The sequence below is a fragment of the Elephas maximus genome, chromosome 8, assembly GCF_024166365.1.
Source record: "Elephas maximus indicus isolate mEleMax1 chromosome 8, mEleMax1 primary haplotype, whole genome shotgun sequence".
Taxonomy (NCBI): domain Eukaryota; kingdom Metazoa; phylum Chordata; class Mammalia; order Proboscidea; family Elephantidae; genus Elephas; species Elephas maximus.
The window spans coordinates 86,202,303-86,225,599 of record NC_064826.1 but is presented as its reverse complement, the minus strand read 5'-3'; the positions used below and the strand labels follow the sequence as shown (position 1 = coordinate 86,225,599).

At 37.1% G+C, this 23,297-nt stretch overlaps 1 protein-coding gene across 3 annotated transcripts in view; it reads left to right on the top strand.

The window, feature by feature from the left end:
* The window catches only part of C8H7orf31 (chromosome 8 C7orf31 homolog), a 60,931-nt gene extending 41,314 nt beyond the window's left edge, over window positions 1-19,617 (top strand). For all 3 annotated transcript variants that reach the window (XM_049893764.1, XM_049893762.1, XM_049893765.1), the window contains exons 6-10: window positions 2,540-2,721; window positions 5,219-5,307; window positions 11,936-12,110; window positions 12,403-12,494; window positions 15,365-19,617. In XM_049893764.1, coding sequence (XP_049749721.1) covers window positions 2,540-2,721; window positions 5,219-5,307; window positions 11,936-12,110; window positions 12,403-12,494; window positions 15,365-16,180 — 1,354 coding nt within the window. In that variant the 3' untranslated portion in view covers window positions 16,181-19,617. The remainder of the gene's footprint in view (window positions 1-2,539; window positions 2,722-5,218; window positions 5,308-11,935; window positions 12,111-12,402; window positions 12,495-15,364) is intronic.
* The last annotated feature ends 3,680 nt before the right edge of the window (window positions 19,618-23,297 follow it).

The window sequence follows — 23,297 nt, the reverse complement described above, 5'->3', positions numbered from 1 at the left end:
CCACTTATTTTAAGCATATTTGTAAGGAAGGGCAAATTAATTTGAGGGGCTCAGTTTACTATAGAATCCACTGAGTTGGATATTGGAAAACATCTAGAACAAATGAATGTCATTTTGTGGTATATAAAATGACATTCATCCAGTATTAGTTTATTTTGCTTAGTTACTACACAGCGTTTTTGGCCAGGGCATCACTGGACCACAGGGAAGTCAGCTGGAGTTCAGCAGTGCTTGGTCCTATGTTCTCACAGAATCACAGCTGTGACTGTACCCAGCTATCAGACCTTACACCATGCTGTGTCATAGTTCATAAGGCATTTTTTAAGCCAAGTAAATAAATTGAAAAAGTATTTAGTGACTAGCAATGAAAAAAATTCTATAACGAATTCAAAATTGTCTTCCAGTAAGAGACTTTATGACAGGGACAAGAAAACTGAATCAGTTTATACACACACACAAAAGGAGTTAACTGGCCTCATGAATGACTTTTGCCCAGAGCCCAGACCTCTTGTGGTATCCATAAAAGACCAGGAACTTTGCTAAGAATTTTGAATGGCTAGGTATTTCAGAGACCCCACCGAAATGCCAAGCAAATTCAATTCAGTACAGATTTGTATGCGCCATGCTGAGTAAGCAGGAGAGACCTGGATTTGGGGCTGGGCTACTGCAGCATGTTATCTGCCAGTCAGAGTATCTGGGCTTGGAAGCAAAGCTTCATGATACTACTTAAGATACCAAACCCTGTGCCGTCGAGTCGATTCCGACACATACTACTTAAGATACCTTAGTGAATTTGCCATTTTAGCTGTTGGTCCATGAAGCTGTTTCTTCCTGATACTTTGATTTGCATGCCATTGAGACTATATGGCAAAAAAAAACAACCAAAAATGCTTGGGATTGAAAAATACGATGGAAAAGCAATGAGGTATTTTAAACTAAGTGTCTTATAGAAGCTATTCTCACATAGTCACACCGTATACAGTTATTTGCAGAAGCTATTCTGCCAATTCCTAGATAGAAATAGTGTGAAAGGAAAGACTCTATAACAAGACTCCAACACTAACAATCATGGTATAACCTGTGGGTTTGTTTTGGCCTGGTAAATGTCAGCATTAAACAGTGTTCCCATAGCTTCTGTAGATTGACTCTAAAGAGTTTATAGTCTTTCTGTAGCTCTCCGCCTCTAAGTGCACCCAGCACCCAGATGTCTGTCACACGCAGACTTCTCACTGCGTGCCTGTGCTCTTTGAAGATTGGAGGCCCACCTGGTATCACTTTTTCCTACTTTCATTTCCAATTCTATCCTTGTATTTAGTTTAGACAGCTTCTACAAGGATTTCTTTAACTTCTGCCACTTCTCCAGATGATAGGAAAATTATATCCCTGAGGCCTTTTAACTTTTTTTTTCCTTTAATGTACTAGCTATTTTTGGCTTTTTTATTTCTAAACAGCACTGCGTATATCAACAGCCTGTATATTTTGTTAGTTAATTGCTTAAAGAAATAAATGGCCTGGGTTGGAAGTTCGGTGCCACTTTGCATTGCTGAAACTGGATGCTCAAAACTGTTCCACAAATAATTAGAATATCCTCTAATCCCATTAAAGCAAGAGGCAGGAATTGAAAGCAACTAGAAATTCTTCCTGTAGCATTGTCAACACCACACAATTCAGGTGTCTTTTGCTTGATATTTTTTGTTGTTGTTGGATTTATTTTATTTCTTATTGTGGTAAATACATGTATATATAGGGAGCAGGGGCAGTTCAGTGCAGAATATTCGCCTTCCATGTGGGAGACCTGGGTTCAGTTCCTGGCCAGCACACCTCATGCACAACCATCACTCTTTGATCAGTGGAGACTCTCATGTTGCTCTGGTGCTTACCAAGCTTCAGCGGAGCTTCCAGACTAAGATGGACTAGGAAGAAAGGCCTTGCGATCTACTTCCAAAAATCACCCAGTAAAAACCCCTTGGATCACAACAGTTCATCTACAACCGGTCATTGGAATGGCACGGGACTAAGCAGCGTTCTGTTCATTTGTGCATGAAGTCACAATGAGTAGGGGGTGATTCCACAGCCGCTAACAACAACACATATATATGGAACAAAACATTTGTCATTTCAACATTTTTTTACATGTTCAATTTAGTGATATTAATTATGTTCATCATCTTGTTCAGCCATCACCACTGTTTCTACATTTTTCTGTCACTCTTAGTGCTTCATATTTTTTATGCCAATTATGAAACCATTATTTATTCCCTGATAAATAATTCAAGTATGATTTATTAAAAAAGTAAAATTTGTTTATTTGTCTTAGGAAAGTTTCATATGTTTAATGGTATACATGGCACTTATATTCCACCAGAATGCCAATTCCGTGAGTAGAGGGACTGCCTGGTTCACTGTCGTACACCAGGGCCTAGAACAGTACCCGGCACAAAGAAGGGCCTCAATACATAGCTGATGATGAATTTTTTGACTGTATTTTTTCCATTCTGTTTTGTTTTGCCTTGTCTTGTTTGCTCAACGAAATCTTAAGAGAAATCTGCTGCCCGTATCCGGTTGAACACCCCTACAACACCCACATCTCTCGCTGTGCCATGTTCCCGACCTTCACATCACCCAAGGAGCTCTACACTGGCATTAAAGCCCGCAGCCAACAGCCATTTCCCCCAACTGTGCCAACGAAGGCTTACGATACAATGATTTTGAAGACAAGAGGTAAAATGTGATTTGGGATTAGAACAATATTAATTTTTTTTATTATTGGAGTTTATTCAAGAATAAAATTAAAGAAAGCAAGTGGCACAAAGGACTGTACTTATCAGTTGAGTGACTCATGTGACTCATGTGTAGATGAGTGAAGACGTGATTCATCAGTAGATGAGGAAAGTGATACTCGGCCGTTGCTGCACATTACTATCAGTCCCACCATAGTCAGCTTTAATCAGATTCCCCACAGAGGCTCCTAACCTTTCTACTTTCTACACGATGCCCTCCCATCCCTCACCCCACTGTGGGAAAATCAGGAACCGGAATTGATTGTTTTTATTCTACTTGTATTTTCTGTTTTTATTTCCTTCCTGCTCTGTCATTCAGTTTAGCTCTTTAAAATTCTGTCCTAGCTCAGGTGATCAGCACAAGGGACGGTGTTCAGCTCAGCTCATTAGAGTCTTCACGTGGGGATAACAGTGGAGATTAGCCTGGAAAATTCTTACTGAAAGGAGACTCAGAAAGTAATGGGAGCAGTTTGTTCAGTTCCTCTTAACACCTCACGATCTTCTCCCAGATGCAAACCTGGGGGTCTCCTGGGATGTGTTATATTAGAGAGGGCGGTAATCACATAGACCAGTCATCACGTTTCTTCCACACCAGACACTTCAGCTTTTGTAGAGGAGGGCTACACATGTATGAAAACAGAAGGAACTTCTGGAGAAAGATTGAGGATACTAGAGAAGGGGGTAACTGAAGGTGACAGAAAAGGTACATGCTAGGCAGAGGTAAATATTTGTTGAATGAGTTTAGGCTATGAGGTAGTAAGACCCAAGAATGGACCTATGATGCAGTTCCTCTGTACATCAATATCTGGACCAAAATATAAGAACAGAATACTGCCATGATTAACATCAATGTCAGTACCTGACTGGGACACAGTAACATTTTAAGAGACCATATAGAGGAGTATTAAGAGCTTAGACTCCAAAGTTTAGACTGCATGGGTAGAATTTTGGCCCTGCCACTTACTCACTGTGGACCACAGGAAAGTTTCTTAACCTCTCTGCCTTCACTTCCAAATCTGTAAAATGGGAACATTACTACCTTCTTCATGGATAACAGATAAGTGTTCGCAGTTATCACTTTTATTGCTGTACTATCATGATTCCAGTATAGGTACACCACTGAACTTTTCTGTTTAGTTCATTACCTGTCAGTCCAGTTGGCATTACTAAAAGATGTGAAAGCTGTATCAAATATATTGACCATTTCATATTGAGTGATATGGGGGAGGGGAGTATGGAGCAAAAGAACTAAGAGATATGATTCCTCAACAATTGAAATTTTTGAAGCTTGTTAGGCTCACTGTCAAATTAGGTTTCTTTTTCAATTCCTGAATTAGAGAATTTCTGATATTATATGAAGTACATACTGTTAGCAAGAAATCACAGAAATAGGTGTTAAATTTATTTAAAAAAAAAAAACCTTTTTTCAGTGCATTTGTAGATAATGGACTGAAGAAACAAGTTACCTGGTTGACTACTCTACCACTCTTATAAAACATCTTTTCAAGTACAAGGACTGTATTAGGTTTCCTACTCTTCCACTTATTTTAACTCTTCTTTATTAGAAATAGGAACCCTGGTGACACAGTGGTTAAGAGTTCGGCTGCTAACGAAAAGGTCAGCAGTTCAGATCCACCAGCCGCTCCTTGGAAACCCTATGGAGCAGTTCTACTCTGTCCTATAGGATCACTATGAGCTGGAATCGACTCAACAGCAATGGGTTGTTTTTGTTTTGTTTTGTTTTTTGGCAGCGGGGGGGGGATTAGAAATAAGTAGCATACAGGCTAAGAGTGCTGGCTCTAGAGCTAGATCGCCTGAATTTACCTTTTTGGTAAACAAGCACTAACTACATTTGGAAAACTCTTGACACTAAAACTAAAGTGGGGAAAAGTCAAAACAGAGAGTATAGAAATGTATTTGCTGAGCCTTCCAAGACCAGAAAGAAGATCCAGAAGATTTTCCATAAGGATATCCCTGTCATTAACAAGAAGGTAAAGTCATAGTGCCCCCAATACTGCTGGGGTGGCGCAAATGGTTACGTGCTAGATACTAACTGAAAGGTGGTTCAAACCCATCCAAAGATGCCTTGGAAGTAGGGCCTCGTGATCTACTTCTGGAAGATCACAGCCTTGATAACCCTATGGGAGTAGTTACTACTCTGAACGCACGGATTTGCCGTGAGTCAGAACTGACTCAACTAATAAAACAATAACAGTACTGCTGAGAGTACGAAGGTCAGAGACTGTGTGCGGCCTACACTCTGCTCATTAAGGGAGCAGGTTGCAACTCAAAAGGCACAACTATCCATCTATAATATGCACTAGCATTCCTCTCTACCTGATATTAGCTTGTTTCTATTTATTGTATCCATAAATCTCACTGGTTAGAAGCCTGTTCTTATTTCTTCAGCATAATAATACTTTTCCTGAAATTTTCAGGTAATCCGTATAGATACGAACTGGTTGATTTTCCCTCAGATTCAAAGAAGAAAGCCTTGACTTGGCCTGGTCAGGGTGTATATTATGATGTAAGTATCTTTTTAAATGTGTGCTTAAAGCAAAGTAAAAAAAAAAAAAAAGAAACATTTTTATTCAATGATTTTATAAACATTCAAAAGATGGACTGTTTTTATTTTCTATCTAGATGAAAAACTTGAGATTTTAACTGTGATATGGGTTTTTTTTTTTTTTTCCTTAGCTGATTTCACATACTTTTGAGAGTTAGGTAACATTTATCCACAGTTACGTAATGAAAATGTTCCCACAGAAAGATGATGGAGGAGGGCGGTGTTTCCCTATGTATTCCCCCAAACCTATTCTGATGATTCATACTATATCAAATAACTCCAAAGATGCATAGAGTAAATGGAGATTTTCAGAAAGATTTACAAGCTATTGCACTTTGTTGTGACTGCCCCAGCCATTATTAATACATTTGTGTTAAGTCAGAAATAAAAGAAAATAAAACAATACCTACCATTTATTGAGAAATTGCTATGTGCTAACGACTTTAGATATACTGTGTCATTTAGCCCTTAAAATAACCACATATAGTTAACATATCAACATTCCCATTGTATAGATAAGTAAACTGAGGCTCAGAGAGTTGGTGACTACCTCACGAACACAGAACTCAGGTTTGTGAGACCCCACTCTCTACTCTTAACCTCTCTCCTGCAGCTCCACATGAATAAAAAGATAATATTTTAAATCACAAAGGAAAATAGTTACTAACATTTATTGACCAGTTACTTTATAAGAGGCAGTGCCAAGTGTTTTCCTCTTATTATCTCCTTGTATCCAACAACCTATGCAGTAAGCAAGCAGTAATTTTGGAAGGTTAGTAACATGTGAATTTAACCTAGAAAGACCATCATGGCATGCCAGAGTATGGTCCCTGCAGTGTCACATAATTACCTATGCAGTAGGCAATTTCCTGTTTCTTAAAAAAAAAAAAGTATACATCAAGAAGAACCCTTACTAGACCAGATGGCTTCACTGGGGAATTCTACCAAACATTTAGAGAAGAATCAACACCAATGCTGTTTAAACATTTCCAAAATATAGAGAAGGAAGGAATACTTCCTAATTCATTCTATGAAGCAAATATAACCCTGATACCCAAACCAGACATAGACACCACAAAAAAAAAAAACTACAGGTCAGTTTCTCTTATGAATATAGATTTAAAAATCCTCAACAAAATACTAGTGAACAGAATCCAACAGCATATTTAAAAACTCATACACCATGACCAAGTGGGATTTATTCCAGGAATGCAGGGATGGTTCAACATCAAAAATCAATCAATATAATTCACATCAGTAGAACAAAGGAATGACATGATCATTTCTGTGGATGCAGAGAAAGCATTTAATAAAATCCAACACCCTTTCTTGATGGAAACCCTAAAGGAGATTGGAATAGAAGGGAAATTCCTGAGTATTATTCAAACCATATATGAAAAGCCAACAGTAAACATTATACTTAATGGAGAAAGACTGAGAGCTTTCCCCTTGAAATCAGGAACAAGACAAGAGTGCCTGCTTTCACCACTTATATTCAATATTGTATTAGAAGTCCTAGCCAGAACAATAAGACAAGAAAAAGAAACAAAAGGTATCCAGATTGGAAAAGAAGAAGAAAAATTATCTTTATTCCTGGATGATATGATCCCACATATAGAAAATCCCAAAGAGTCCACAAGAAAATGTCTAGAGCTAATAGAGGAATTTAGCAAAGTTGCAGGGTACAAGATCAACAAACAAAAATCAGCTGGGTTTCTAAACACCAGCAACAAGAAATCTGAAAGGGAAATTAGGGAAACAATTCCATTTATAATACCATCTAGGAGAATAAAATACCTAGGAATAAATTTAACCAGGGATATGAAACCTATAAAATTCTGCTGAAAGAGATTAAAGAAGACTTAAATAAATGGAAAGACATTCCATGTTCATGGATTGGAAGACTTTATATTGTTAAGATGCCAGTACTACCCAAAGTGATTTGTAGATTCAATGCAATTCCAACATTCTTCTTTACAGAAATAGAAAAAGCAATCCTCAACTTCATATGGAATGGCAAGAGGCCCCAAATAGCTAAAACAGTGTTGAAAGAGAAGAACAAAGTAGGAGAACTCATACTTCCTGATCTGAAAACATGTTATTCAACTACAGTAATCCTAATAGCCTGGTACTGGTATAGACCAATGGAATAGAATTGAGAGCTAAGAAATAAACCCATACATCTGTGGTCAACTGATTTTTGACAAGGGTGCTAAGTCCATTCAATGAGGAAAGAGGAGTCTGTTCAATAAATGGTACTGGGAAGATTGAATTTCCACATGCAGAAAAATGAAACAGGATCTATACCTCACACCATACAAAAAAACAAATTCAAAATGTATTAAGGACCTAAGTGTGCAAATTAAAACCATAAAATTCTTAAAAGAATAAGCAGGAGCAATGCTGTCAGGCCTAGCTTTCAAAAATGGATTAAAATGGATTATCTAATATAAAAACAAAAGCATAAACAGCAAAAGACAAAATAAATAAATGGGAACTCATAAAAATTTAAAACTTTTGTTCATCAAAAGACTTTACCAGAAAAGTGAAAAACAAGCTACCGACTGGGATAATATCTTCAGAAACCATATATCCAACAAGAGTCTAATAACCAAAATATATGTAAAACTTTGACAACTTAACAACGAAAAGACAAATAACCCAATCATAAAATGGGCAGAGGACTTGAATAGACATTTCACCAAAGAGGACACTCCAGTGGCCACCAAACACATGAAAAGATGCTCAGCACCATTAGCCATCAGAGAGATGCATATCAAAACCACAATGAGATACCATTTCATTCCCACTAGGATAAAAAAAAAATAGCTAAGATTTAAAAAAGAAAATAAATGTTGGTGAGGATGTGGGGAAATTGGAACCCTTATCCGTTACTGGTGGGAATGCAAAATGGTATAGCTGTTGTGGAAAACCGTGTGTCAGTTCCTCAGAAAACTATCATATGACTCAGCAATTTAACTCCTAGGTGTATACTCAAAAGAATTGAAAGCAGAGACTCAAAAAGAGACTTGTACACCAGTGTTCATTGCAGAACTATTCACAATAGCCAAAAGGTGGAAACAACCTAAATGCCCATCAACAAATGAATGGATAAACAAAATGTGGTACACACACAATGGAATACTACTCAGCTGGTTGGAGAAATGAAGTCTTGACACATGCTACAGTATGGATGGAGCTTGAAGGCATTATGCTGCGCAAAATAAGCCCATCACAAAAAGACAATTATTGTATGACCTAACTTATGTAAAAAGATAAAAAAGGCAAATGTACAGAGACCAAAGTTTATCTGTGGTTACCAGGGGTGGAAGGGTGTGGAAAAAGGGGGTTAACGGTGATGGAAAAATCTCATTAAGGGTAGGGTTGCACAGCCAGTTATTGTATTCACTGTCAATAAGTTGCACAACTGTAGAAAGTTGAATTGGCAAAAGTTGTATGATAGATATATTTAAAATAACAACAACAACAAAAAAAATAGAGTAGCTGCTAAGGCTGCTTATATACAACCAAATACCTTATGGAATTTGGTTCCTTGGTTTGCAGGTTTAGGGTCATGGTTTCATGGGACATCCCAGTTAACACGTTAGGTGCTACTTTTTTAACTCCTACTTCCTTGTATAGTGCCTGGGCTCTTAAAAGCTTGCTAGCAGCTGTCCAAGGCACAGTTGATCTCTATTCACCTGGAGCAACAAAGGAAGGGGAGTCAGAAATAGGAGGAGGATATGGAACGTGTGACTAACTGCTGCCGTGAACAACTGCCACCTCTGCCATGAGACCAGAAGGACTGGATGGTGCTTGGCTACCATTACTGAACATTTTTAATCAAAGATTTCATAGAAGAATCCTAATCAAAAGGGGGAAAATACAAAACAGAATTTCAGTTTCTCATGGAATCCACACTTTCTGGAGCCATGGAGGCTGGATGAACCCCTGAAACTACTGCCCTGAGATGATCTTTAAACCTTAAACCAGAAATATTCCCTGAGAAGAGATGAATCTGTTACACATTTTATATGGTGTTGGAGGAATGCCTAATACTTTAGAGAGCAATTTGGGAAATACTAAAAAAGCTGAAAATGCATGTAAACTGTGATCCCAAATTCCATTTCTAAGGATCTGCTTCACAGAAACTGTTGCCCACATGCACAAAGAGACAAAGCTGATGTGTACATTCTAATAGAAACCTTGTGTGGACATGTTCTCATTTCTCTTTGGTAAATGTCTAGGAGTGGAATTGCTGGGCCGTAGATTAGATGTATCGTGTGTAATTTTATCATAAGAAACTGCCCACAATAGCATTATTCAACTTTCCCAAAAAGTAGAAAGAAAACAAATGTCTGTCAACAGGACAATGGAAAAACAAATTATGGGATATCATTATAATGGGATATGATTTAGCAATAAAAAAGACTGCAGTACTAATACATGCTACAACATGGATGAACCCTGAAAACATTATGCTAAGTGAAAGAACCAGTCACAAAAAAAACACACAATGTATGATTCCATTTATAAGAAAATTTTTTTAATGTGCCCAGAAAGATATGTATTTGGATATTCTTTGCAACATTGTTTGTATTAACAAAAAATGGGAAGCCACAGAAATGTCAAAATTAATAAATTTGATACATTTATATACAAAAAAAAAATTTCCTGAAGTCATCTTAAAAGCTAGCAATAAAAAAAAAAAAAACTTAGCTTAACTAGTAAAAAAAGGTCTGCCTTGAGCATTATGCTCTTTTAAGAATTGTCTATATGGGATCAAACTGACAACAGCAACTCTTAAAAGACTAGATAGGAACTTTAGGGAGCAGCGGGTTTATGTTAATGAGGAGCAACTCAGAAGAGGAGGATGAGAAAGGTTGCACAACTCAAAAGAATGACTGTATTGTACATGTAGAAACTGTTGCACTGGTATATGGTTTGCTGTGTACACTCTCAATAACAACACAATAAATTTTTTAAAAAACCATCTGCTTCACAGGATCTTTTCATTCCTTCAAGCAAAATCTATATCTAAGCAACCCGGAATACAGGAAAACCTGTGAAAGCCGAAACCTGTGTAAGGCAGAAACCTGTCAGTGAAGGAACATTCAAATACTTTCCACTAATAAAGAGCTATAGAAAAGTGATAAGACTGCACCTCTCAAGGGCAGAAAACTTTCAAGACCCAGAAAAACAAGGCTGTCACAGGCTTCACTCTATAAGAATTTATTCTAGAGACCACTTCATTGATACATGTTCTTACTGCCAAAATCCCCAGCTCTGTAGTTCAGTTTCTTCTTTCAATTTCCCTCATTTTTACCTGCTCATTAAAATTCTGCCTTCTTCATTCCACACCCTTCTCAACAATCTTGAAAGTTCCCCACTGCCCAAATGTAAACCTAGATGCTCCGTGGATGCTTCACCATCTGGCCTTACTTCCTCTCCTGCAGCCTGGCTCCACTCACTGGTCCTTGAACACAGGTCTATCCTTTTTCAGCTCTTCTTCCCAACTAGGGTTCAGGCTATTTCTCAGTCCTGGAATGCCCTCCCTCAAGGCCTCTCTGCTTATCTAAAACTTACTAAATTTTCAAGGCTCAGCTCAACTCTCATTATTTCTGTGTGTAGTAGCAAGAGAGTCAACTCAGGAGTCCTAAATTCTAGTTTGTCCCCTATTTGCCATTTACTCTAAGTGCCATTGGGCATACTGCTTTCTTCTCTGAGCTTCAATCATAAAATTTATCTGTATAATTCCAGTAAAATCTGTCTACAAACTTCACAAGGTATGAGGATTAACTGAGATATGAAAGCAGTCTGAAAACTAGAAAATGGTGTAATTTATAAGGCATGATTACGCCAGCACAAGTGGTTTCTTCTGCCTTTCTACAACACTTACTGACTATAACCAGTAATGTCCACATGTATTTTATTTCTCATCTAAATTACAAGCTCTTTGAGACCAAAATGTTTTATAATATGTATATCCCCCACAGTGCTTTTATACATACATATTTTTTACTGACGTATTCTTCTCTCTAATGATTAATCTCACTTTCTTAATATCCTAATTGGTCTTAATTTCCAAACTTGCAGTCATACTTACAGCTCATCCCTAACTTTAATCAAGTTTTGCACTTTCCTGGATGAAAAATTAAAAATAAAATAGATACTGAGCTTGATGCTAACACCTCATAACTCAAGTGGTATCATTTCAGGCAGGGAAGGAAAAGTAGGAGACACACAATTTTGGCTAAACTTATCCAAAAGCAGACCTAGGTGTCCTTTGAATTGCTAATAAAATGTCACAGGAGGTAATATGTTTCCAAGGACATTTCTTGAATGTACATTATCAGAGTCCCTGCTAAGACAAAAGACTTCTAGAAAGGACCTTATTGTTTCATTGATTAAAACATTGCATTTAACTCTGCATATGGCTACAGTTGGCAGAATGTTAGTAAGTAATGAAGGAGTAGTATCCAACTTCAGCCTAGAACTTCCTTTGCCCCCTTTCCCTGCCAAGATAACGGATAGGCCTTTATTCTACTAGATGTCATTAAGAGCAATAATCTTTATGTTCATATTCTAGTTTCCCAAATGTGTTGAGAAAAATAAGCCAGTGTTCTACCCAAAACCTCCTAAAACCTTCGCTCCTAACACTTCATTAAATTCGTGGGATCCTATCAACTCTCTAAAAGAAGCCAACATACAAAGAAATCTTGAGAGGTCCCACTGGATCACTTCGTACACTCATGATTTTACAGGTATGACTTCACTTTGAAACAAGTAGAAAGAACAAAACAGGAATATTTAACAATGCTGTTACAAGCTTTCCTCCTCCAATATTGCTCCCTGTTTCTCAGTCTATGCAGGGATAAGAATCAGGGTGGGTGGCATGTTTCTCTTAGTGGGTAGCTGGGAGGTAGAGTAGGTTTTCATTTCATTGGTTCTCATTATATTACAAAGGGGAATGGGTATGTTTTCCTATAAAAGGTAATTTAAATGCCATTCTTCATTTACTCTAACAGAATAATAAGACATAATGTTTCCATTAAGGTCTGGGGCCCATGAATCCCCTTGAACTGGATGATTACCATGAAAAGGAGGTAGCCGACTTCACTGGACAGATAGGATTTGACCCAGAGCCTGTAAGTAATTACAGCCAACTCTCAGTTATTTATCAGGGGAAAGTATCCAGGGCCTGGGCTCCTGTTTGCTTTGCCCACTTTTTATTTGATTCATGGAATAATAGGGAAATTTTTACTCGTTTTAAAAGTTAATTCTGAACTGGTTTGAATTCCCTTGCCCACTATTTGGAAGAACAAGAGAGGTGTTTTTTCCTCCTCACAGTACTGTTTTTACAGATTTTCTACTACGCTACTGTTGCTAATTTACAAAGGGATTGGTTTACAAAAGAATAGAGATTAATTATTAATTTAATGAGATTCTTAATATATACTGTGAATCTCTGCATATTTGTATATCTTGTACATGACCATTGCTTTTGAAGAGATAAAGGCTTCCTCCTGTTATGCACAATAATTGAGAGTTGGCTGAATTACAACCAAAAGCCAATAAATTCTCTGCACGTAGTACTAGATATTTCTTAATTATTACATGAAATGGCCTAAACGAAATTTTTTAGTAGAAGGAGTGATAATATGATGGCTTAATTATGTAAATGAAATGAAATTACCTATTACTATGCATATATGTTGTTTTTTTGGGGGCCTAAACTTTATACTCTAAAACTACAAAATTTTCAAAACAAAATTAATATTTTCAAAGATGTAAATTGTGCAAAGACACATAAAAAACAACTGTAAGATTACTTCAGTACCAGGTGTATTTAGATTGAGCTAAACACATTCATTTTATATTCGCTTCAGTATTCCCTAAGGTGGTATAAAATCACAGAACCAGAAGTAGTTCCATAGACTGTGCTTTATCACTCACTGAAGAGTTTTTAATGTTCTTTATTTTTCACTTGCAACAAGTACTCTCTAAGGCTATAAAATATTACATGTATACTCTGACATTGTCAGGTGTATTCAGTAAACTGCCCAGATTTGACCCTGTAGGGTCTAGCTACTCACAAGGCAGCTTTATAATTTTTTACAAAGAAATACATGTACAGTTATACAAAGTATGCTTGCCAAGTATATGCAAGATTATTGTGTAAGTAAATCAACATTTAAATATTGACTAGTAACAAGATAAAATACACCTAAAAAAGTTTGACGTTCAAAAGAAAGTTTCAGTAAATTCTTTGGGTTTCTGACTGAAACATAAATAATGGACTCTGGGGAAGCTAATGAAAATTTCTTTTATAGTAAAATAAAATGAAGGTACTAAAAACTACTTGCACAAAGGGATACCATCAAAGTAGGATATGGTAAGCCCTATCCTTTTTTTGTTTATGACAAACCTAACAAAGAGCTAGGTGGTTTTATTCTTTCGTTCGTAGTATCTACCCAAACCTGATTAGCCACAGGTATTCAGTATAAAAACTCATCTAACTACAGATAGTTTCTAAAAAGATGTTCCTACATGCATTTTTTTTAAGTCCAAGCTATGGTTATTATTTTCTCATCACCTTCATTTCTGTTATCTCTGCTGTCAATTCCATCATTATACATTCCTTCTTAGTATTTGTTATTTTTATTAACATTATTATAAACATTTCAAACATATACAGAAGTTGAAATAATTTTATAGTTCGCACGGATTTACTCACCACTTAGATTCTACCATCAACATCTTGCTTTGGTTTAAGGATCCCAGGTGGTACAGTAATTAAGTGTTTGGCTACTAACCGAAAGATCAGCGGTTTGAACCCACTGGCCACTCCACGGGAGAAAGATGTGGCAGTCTGCTACCATAAAGATTACAGCTTTGGAAACCCTATGGGGCAATTCTACCCTGTCCTACAGGGTCACCATGAGTCACAGTCGACTCAACGGCAACGGGTTTTGGTTATATTTGTTTCATCACACATGCATTCATCTTTCCATCTTTCTATCCATCTATCAATCCCCTCTATTACTTTTTATGCATTTCAGAGTAAATTGCAGACATCAGCATACTTCACCCTTAAACATTTTGTTCAGCATGCATATCATTAACCAGAGTTCAAGATTTGTTTGTGGTTTTTTTATTTGAAGGTAAAATTTATATTCAATGAAACTGCACGTATCTTAAGTGTACATTCACATAGTTTGTAACCTAAACCCCTATCAAGATGTAGAACCATCATCCCAGAAAGTTCCCTCATGCCCCTCCGCAGTTATCTCCTGCCCTTGCCAGACATGTGTCTGTTACTAGCACTTGGAGTACACTCACTGCTTTTGCAGCTACCAGACATGACTAACAATATTTATAAAACACCTCAAAGAGAAGCACAGAGAGGACAAACTCCTCTTAGACCAGTGCTGCTCAAAACATAGTGAGCACATCACCTGCCTCAGCACCACCTGAGGTACTTCTTAATAATGCAGATTCCTGAGCCCCATCGCAAGCCTTCTGGATCATAATCTCAGAGAGTCAGGCCTAGGAATCTCATTTTCTGCCAACTTCAAAGGTGACTCTGAGTCAGCTAAGGTTTAAGAACCCCCTGCCTTGGCCTAATGAAGAAGGCTTTGGCTGAGATTTAAATAACTGCACATTACTTTTAAATCATGAGTTGGTGATGGGTGGAAGTTTTGTTCTTGTGACTATTTTATGTCTCTGGGAGTGTGAAAGCAATGAGTTCCTACATAAAGGAGCTTCTTTATAGATAAATAAAATATTTGCTCTTTCCATCTTAGGAAAAATCAGTAGAGGAGATAAGCATATGTTTATTACCACCCAAATTTTAATAGTCTTTAAATAAATATCAAAGAACACTGCAAAGTGCTCTCCTACACCATCCCTTGTTTACTCAGTGGAAACGGGTATGACTTTTGATCTGCCATTTGTAGCAACACCCTCAAAATGTCAGATTTATTAATTAATTGATCTTCTTATCCTACCACTACAGCAAGAAAAATTCCACCCTGTCTTAAAACCCGTCAGACCCTTGGAAGGGCGAATTGCCAGACTGATTCATGACCAACGTCCTCTGGAGCCTACTGTCCAGGAAAAACCACCTTCCTGTCCAGATTGTACTCCTACAGTTTTGTGTGCTTTTCACACCTTTATACCCAGTTCTGAAGAAATGAGGGCACTTAATGATAACACACGGGCCGGTGTGACCCATAAAAACCAGGATATTGAAGAGAAGATTAAGGAAGAACAAAGCTTGCTATCCACCTATGCACTTCCACCTTGTTACCCAACCAAAGATCTGACTGACATTTATGACATGAAACCATTTCCAAAAATCACAGATACTAAAAAGACAGAAGATTTGTACTGGAGACAGCTAGCATTAAAACCCCAACCTATACCTTACCCTAAAGCAAACAATTACATTCACTATGAACATTTTAAATCTGATCAGTATACAATGTGTCAAGATCCTACTAGCCCTAGTAAGCCTAGTATTTTACAAAATAAACAAGGCACAGAAACCTTCACTTTAGAACAGTTTTTTGGTAAGCCAGAAGAACATCAGTTGGTCTTAAACATGGAAAACAACGAAGAAACAAAACCTATTCTGGGTTGGATTCCTAGAAGTGGAGTGGCCAAACCTCAAACCAACCTGCTGGACCTTAAGAACTCTTTTTCAAAATCTGGTGTACGAAAACGTTTCCATAAATCAATTCTAGATGACCATAGAGACCTCAGGGATAAGGAGCATTCAGGGATGAAACACCAATTCTATGGCCATAATTCCTATTATTTCTACAATTGAAATTTTCATGCATCCCTTCAATACCCATCCTCTTGCAAGAAAAGAAAAAAATGTAACAGAATTTCCTTCTTGTTGCTGACTCTGTTTTCAAGATAAGCCATAATGCCCTGGTTAATGAAGTTGATGTTTTCAGGAATTTAAGTTAAGACCTGGTCAGAGGAACCGAGAAAAGGTGATGTTCTGACTTCTTGAAAAGTTTGATAATTTGGCAATAAAATATTAGAACTATAAAATGTATAGTTTTTAATTTCATTTTCAAATTATACTCCAAGTTTTCCAGAATCATGAAATGCAATGTGTACAACAAAGCCTACATCATCGTTTTACAAAAATGAAAATTTGAAAAAAGTCAAATACCCAATAATTATCAGATGTATATACAAACTATAGTACCTTAGTAAAATATGTGAACACTATCCCTTTGTAAAGGTAAGTGTTTGCACAAAATAACATTAGGTGGAAAAGACAAACTCACATGCCCAGTTAACTGAATGATGGGCGACTATACAAACTAATTATAAAATAAATATGTGTACCATGTCCACTTATATAAATGAGTTGACAAAATCACAGTAAGTGGAAAAGAAGAAACCCAAAATGCTCTGTGTGCACACATTACAACTGCAACAAGGTGAATATGTTTCCTTCCCTTTAACCTGATGAAGAGTAACAATCATTTCTTTAATACAGATAAAATGATTTTACTGTGAAGATCTAGCAATGGCTTTAATTAGTTACTGGTGAGTTCTAATTGTTGCAGGAAAGGATGGTTTAATATCAGTTATTCTAAAGCCAAATTCATCACTTTTTAAAGGTGTCCACCAAGAGTTTAGCAAACCCCCAAAAGCAAGTCAACTCATTTACTGAGCCAAGAGGTACATTTCCCACAGAGTTTATCATGGAAAGTTCATGAGGAATTCTACGAGTATCTCTTTGAAATTTGTTTTTCTTGTTTTATGACCAACATGTCATTTGATTTCTTTAAAACCGTTCTTGGCTAAAGTTACTGAGTTTTTCCCAAACTGCATTCTATGCAGCACTAGTTCCAAGAGATTTATGTATTATGGGAGGCAAAAAGTTGTTGTTGTCAGGTGCCGTCAACATTCAACCATTTCAGGAAGTAGCATATGATCAGGAACCGATGGTACTGAAGGAAGAAGTCCAAGCTGCGCTGAAGGGACTGGCAAAAAGCAAGGCTCTACGAATTGATGGAATATCAATTGAGATGTTTCAACAAATGGATGCAGCACTGGAAGTGCTCACTCCTCTATGCCAAGAAATTTGGAAGACAGCTACCTGACCAACCAACTGGAAAAGATCCATATTTGTGCCTATTCCTAAGCAAGGTGATCCAACTGAATGCAGAAATTATCGAACAATACCATTAATATCGCACTGAAGTAAAAGTTTGCTGAAGATCATTCAAAAGTGGCTGCAGCAGTTTATCAACAGGGAACTACCAGAAATTCAGGCCGGATTCAGAAGAGGATGTGGATCGAGAGATATGTCAGATAGATCTTGGCTAAGGGCAGAGACTACCAGAAAGATGTTTACCTGTGTTTTATTGACTTTGCAAAGGCATTCGACTATGTGGGTCATATGCTACCTCCTGAAATGGTTGAATATCAACCAATTATTTTTGGGTATAGTGACTCTGTGTATTCATCTTCTTTTAATGCTTCCTGTGTTGTTTAACATTTTCCCCATAGAATCCTTCAATGTTGCAACTCAAGGCTTGAATTTTTTCTTCCGTTCTTTCAGCTTGAGAAATGCCGAGTGTTCTCTTCCCTTGTGGTTTTCTACCTCCAGATCTTTGCATCTGTCACTATAATACGTTATGTTCTTGAGCCACTGAGCTGCCTTTTGAAATACTGGTGGCATAGCTTCCAGCATTACAGTAACGTGCAAGCCCACACAGTACAACAAACTGACAAATGCATCGGGGGGGTAAAAAGTTACATAACCAAAACCTAACCTGTTGCCGTAGAGTCAGTTCCAACAGTAAGATAATATTGGGGAAAACTGGAGCCAACAAAGTCAATCATATGACTTGATCACAGGATTCTCCATAGCCTTTAACATGTAATGTGCACTGGAAATGTCTCAGGTGACAGGGATATAGTATACATATTTCTCAAACTATTTTGACTCTTTTATCATACAGCATATTATTGGACTAGAATTCCAAAGAACAGACTGGAAGATGCAGTTCTGCAGTATAGGAATTTGGGGTTTTAATTGCACATTTTCCCCTGGGTTGTGAGGATGAAGAATTGTATTCAGATTATGGGTGTTCACTGTGCCCACCTTCATGCAGAGGTAACCCAGCTTTCTCTTCAGACATCTTGGTCATCATCCTCAACTTTCCTAAGAGGATGTCATCCCTATTCCTAACTTTGCTGATTGTTAAGGTGAATGGATCTTGCCTACTTGGTGACAGAGAATACGTACACTACAAGTACTTGTCCAAGACATGAATTCTGTGTCATTCAATGCTCATCCAGAGCTCAATTTTGAAAAGTATTTATGGAGTATTCCAGGTTAAGATAGAAGGAATTGTTTTGGCTTATGGTGATGGAAAAATCACACTAAAGGTGGGGCTGCACAGCTGATTACTGTAACTGCTGTCAATAAGTTGTACACCTGTGAAAAGTTGAATTGGCAAAAGTTGAGTGATAGATATGCTTACAACAACAAAGAGTAGCTGCTGAGGCTGCTTACATACAACCAAACACCTCATGGAATTTGGTTCCTTGGTTTGGAGATTGAGGGTCATGGTTTTGGGGACATTCCAATGAGTTAGCCTAATAATGTATTTAGCGCTTCTGTTCTACCTCCTAGTTCACTGTGTAGTGCCTGGGGTCTAAAAAGCTTGCAAGCAGCCATCCAAGGCACAACAATTGGTCTCTATTTACCTGGGGCAACAGAGGAAGACGAGAGTCAGGAATAGGAGGAGGATATGGAATGTGTAGCTAATTGCCTCCGTGAACAACGGCCTCCTTTGCCATGAGACCAGAACTAGATGGTATCTGGCTACTATTACTGAACACTTTGATCAAAAATTCTATAGAAGAATCTGGATCAAAAAGGGGAATTTTATCTCAAAAATAATAAATTGCAAAAAAAAAGAAACATCCTTCCCTGAGTACTTTGCCTGAAAAAAAGACAATATTTTATTGACTCATAAAGGCCTCCCAGCCTCAAACAGAGGTATTCATAAACGTCTTAACAAATTAACCTAATTAAGATTTCTTATTAAGCGCACTGCAATGTTATGTAGTAATAAAATTATACTTGCATTATGACAAAATGGGTGTGTTTAACAGTAAATGCTATCTAATTAACAATATGTAAATGACTATAAAAACTCTAGAGGCAATCTAGGAAGTACAATTCTCTTACAGCATGTTTAATCCAACACCTTCATATCCGTTAAATTGATGTCACAGTAAATCACACAAATGAAAGTTGCAAAATCTAGCTTACATTGAATCGATGCTTGTCAGGTGGGTGGTGCTGGAGCAATTGTACATCCATAAGACTTCTCTTGGACTTCTGTTGCTACCCACACACAAAAACTCTCATACAAAAAAACTCCTAACCTACAACTCAGTTCAGCAGGATCGAAGGATACAAAATAACCATACAACAGTCAGCTGTCCACACCAATCTTCCACAGCATGGAAGATGCCAAGAAGAGAACAAAATGAGTAATGAACTTTGTATTTTTTTATTTCCTTCCTTTATTGAAATTACTTTGATGGCTTGGCAAAGACAATAAGCATAGGGGTTATAAGTTCAGTCTTAGTTTAGAGCCAAACCTGGGTAGAACCCTGATTTTAACATTTACCTGGTGACTCAGGCAAGTTACTTCAGTTATGTAAAATGGAAATTATGATAGTATCTGCTTCATAGCATTGTTGTAAGGATGAAATGAGGGTAAGCATGTAAAGCACTCAGTAAAATATCTAGAATAAAGTAAGTGCTCAATAAATGTTTAGCTATTCATATACAGTATATCTTCAAAAAGAGTTTAAATATTTTGCTAAGTATGATCCCTGTGGTGAATATTGTTATTCCCTTTGGCCATCCAGCCCTTGAAACACCTTCTAGTATTTGAGGAATTCCTTAGCTTATGAATTCATGTCTGCCATATATAAAGGCCAGAAACCTCCTTTACATCTAGGTCACAGAGCTATCAGACATGAATTTGAAAACCGGGGGTTGTGAAGAACCTATTGAGTAAAATCCGTTATGGCAATGTTTCATTCTGTTGCACATAAGGTCACCATGAGTCAGAATAGACAACAGCAATAGGTTTGAGTTTTTGGAGTTTAGTTGGGGATGTAAAAATCCTATCAACAAAAAAAGATCTCATCATCAATACTGAATGAAAGTAAACACATTTCTTACTGAATAGGCACAACAGAGTACTTGCACATAGGTCGTCTGCAAGAGACTATGAAGTGAGAACAAAATCTCACAAAATGTATATATATAAAAAAAAAAAAAGCCCATTGCCATTGATTCCGACTCATAGTGACCCTATAGGACAGAGTAGAACTGCCCAATGGCCTTTTCAAGGAGCGCCTCATGGATTTGAACTGCTGACCTTTTGGTTAGCAGCTATAGCTCTTAACCACTATACCACTAGGGTTTCCAAAATTTATACAGCTAAGCTAAATTATAATTCTATACCATATATTTTTAGCTATCATATAACGTGATATTAAAACTGATAGTACCCTATTTCCCACTGACAACACAATTATCATTTGTCGTTTGGATCTATGGTATCCTGTTTTCCACAGGAAGATTTGATAGCGCAGTTAGTGAACGGATCCCTCTTGGTTGAATCTGTTTTTTCACATTCCTTCACCCTAAATCTCATTTGGAAACTAGGAAAGCCATTTGTTTTTAATCGTGATTTAAGTGAAAGTTTACAAATCAAGTCAGTCTCTCATACAAAAACTTATACACATCTTGCTATGTAACCGTAGCTGCTCTGCCCCTAATGTGACAGCACACTACTCTCCACCCTGTATTCCCTGTGTCCATTCATCCAGCTCCTGTCCCCCTCTGCCTTCTCATCTCATCTCCAGACAGGAGCTGCCCATGTAGTCTCGTGTCTACTTGAGCCAAGATGCTCACTCCTCACCACTATCATTTTCTGTCTTATACTCCAGTCCAATCCCTTGTCTGAAGAGTTGGGGAAGCCATTTTTTAAATTAACTGTCATCATCTAAAAGGGTAATAAAACTTATCTCCCAGAGAAACAAATGGCTACACCTATGTTAAGCTCCTAAAGTGACAGGGAAACTGGAACTCTACCTTCTTAGGTATTTACATTTCAAAAAGGATGAGGCAATAAGGAGTCAGGCCCTTTACATCTTCCAAAGAAACACTCTTAGAGGGAGAGGAGAGAGGTAATGGTCTCTTTGCCATTTGTAAACAGAGAAAATAATTGTTTTAAATAATATTCTAGTTCTTGGATTGGATTGTAGAGTAACTGATTTTTATTATACGTAAAATAAATGAAATATAGCCAGGCATCCTACATTAAAAACACGAAGGATAGACTACAACGTAAGTTTTAAAAACAGGTTTAAAAAAGCCACAGCTGAAGGAAAATTGTTGAACTGGAGGGTGGTTTTGAGTAAATTATCCAGAATGTAATATGGAGAACAAAGCAGTAGGATATGCAAAAAAGAAATTAAGAGTTATGGAGGAGGTCTACCACAAGCCTATTTAGAGTTCCAGAAGGATAAAAGGGAGAAACTTGGGAGAGGGCGTATTTGAAAATATAATTCTGAAAATTTTCCAGAGCTGATGAAAAAAAAAAAAAAAACATGAATCTCAGATTTAGGAAGCACAATGAGTGCCCAGCAGGATAAACAAAATCTACATTAAGACACATGGTGATGGAACATCAGAACTCCCTAGACAAAAAGAAGACATTAAAAATAACCAGAGATAAAAGTGAGATTACCTACTAAAGAATCACAGTTAGATTCATGGAAGATTTCTCAATAGCAACAATGAAAACAAGAAGCCAGTAGAGTAACATCCTCACATGGCTGAAAAAATAGTTGTCAAGCCAGAATTATATACCTTTAAACTATCATTCAAGAACGAGAGGAAAAAATGTTTCAGAAAAACAAAAGATGAGAGTTTATCACCAAAAGACCTTTACTAGAGAGCTTCTAAAGAATGTATTTCAGAAAGGTGGAAAATTATCCCAGAAGGAAGATCTGATTTCAGAAGGAAAGGTGAAAAAAGTGGTAAATATGTGCATAAATCTAATGAAGCATTAACTGTGTAATGGAAGAAAACCAGATTTCACAGTGTCTTCAGCCTGACTTTTTACTGGGTGGCAAAGAAAAACCTCAAGTTTTGAACTTGAAATAAAGAGTTCTGTTGCCTTCAATTACCTGGCGAAACCAAACACAAATCCTCTCCGGAGGAAGATAACATCAACCTAGGCATCAAATTATCCCTACAAACAGGATTTTCAAATAAAGTGTTCAATAAAGAAAGAACATTAGATACACAATATAAGTGAGAACTGCAGAAGCAAGAAAGACATCACGGTGACTCCAGATTTTAGAATTATTAGGCAGACTGTAAAATATCTATGCTTATTATATTCTAGAGGTAAAAATTAACCTTGTGAATTTTAGAAGGAAACTGGAAACTACAAAACAAAGACAAGGCAGCTTTGAAAAAAAAGTAGAAATTCTAGAACTGAACAATAATAAAAATTAATAACGCTATGGATAGTTTTAGCAGCAGTTCAGTACAGCTGAAGAAAGAAATGGTAACTGAAAGATTGGTTTGAAGAAACTACCTAGAGGAAAGCACAGAGAAACAAAAGATTGGAAAATAAAGAAGAGATAGTAAGAGACATAGAAGATACAGTGATACTGTATAATGTATATTTAAGTGTAGTCTCAGGAGGAGAGAGAAAAAATAGAGTAGAAGCAATATTTGAAGAGTTGATGGTTGAGAATTTTCCAAAAGTGATGAAAGAGAATGCAGTGCAGTTAATTAATATGGCCCTTCTAGGAAACCTTGGTTGCATAGTGGTTAAGTGCCACAGCTGCTAACCAAAAGGTCA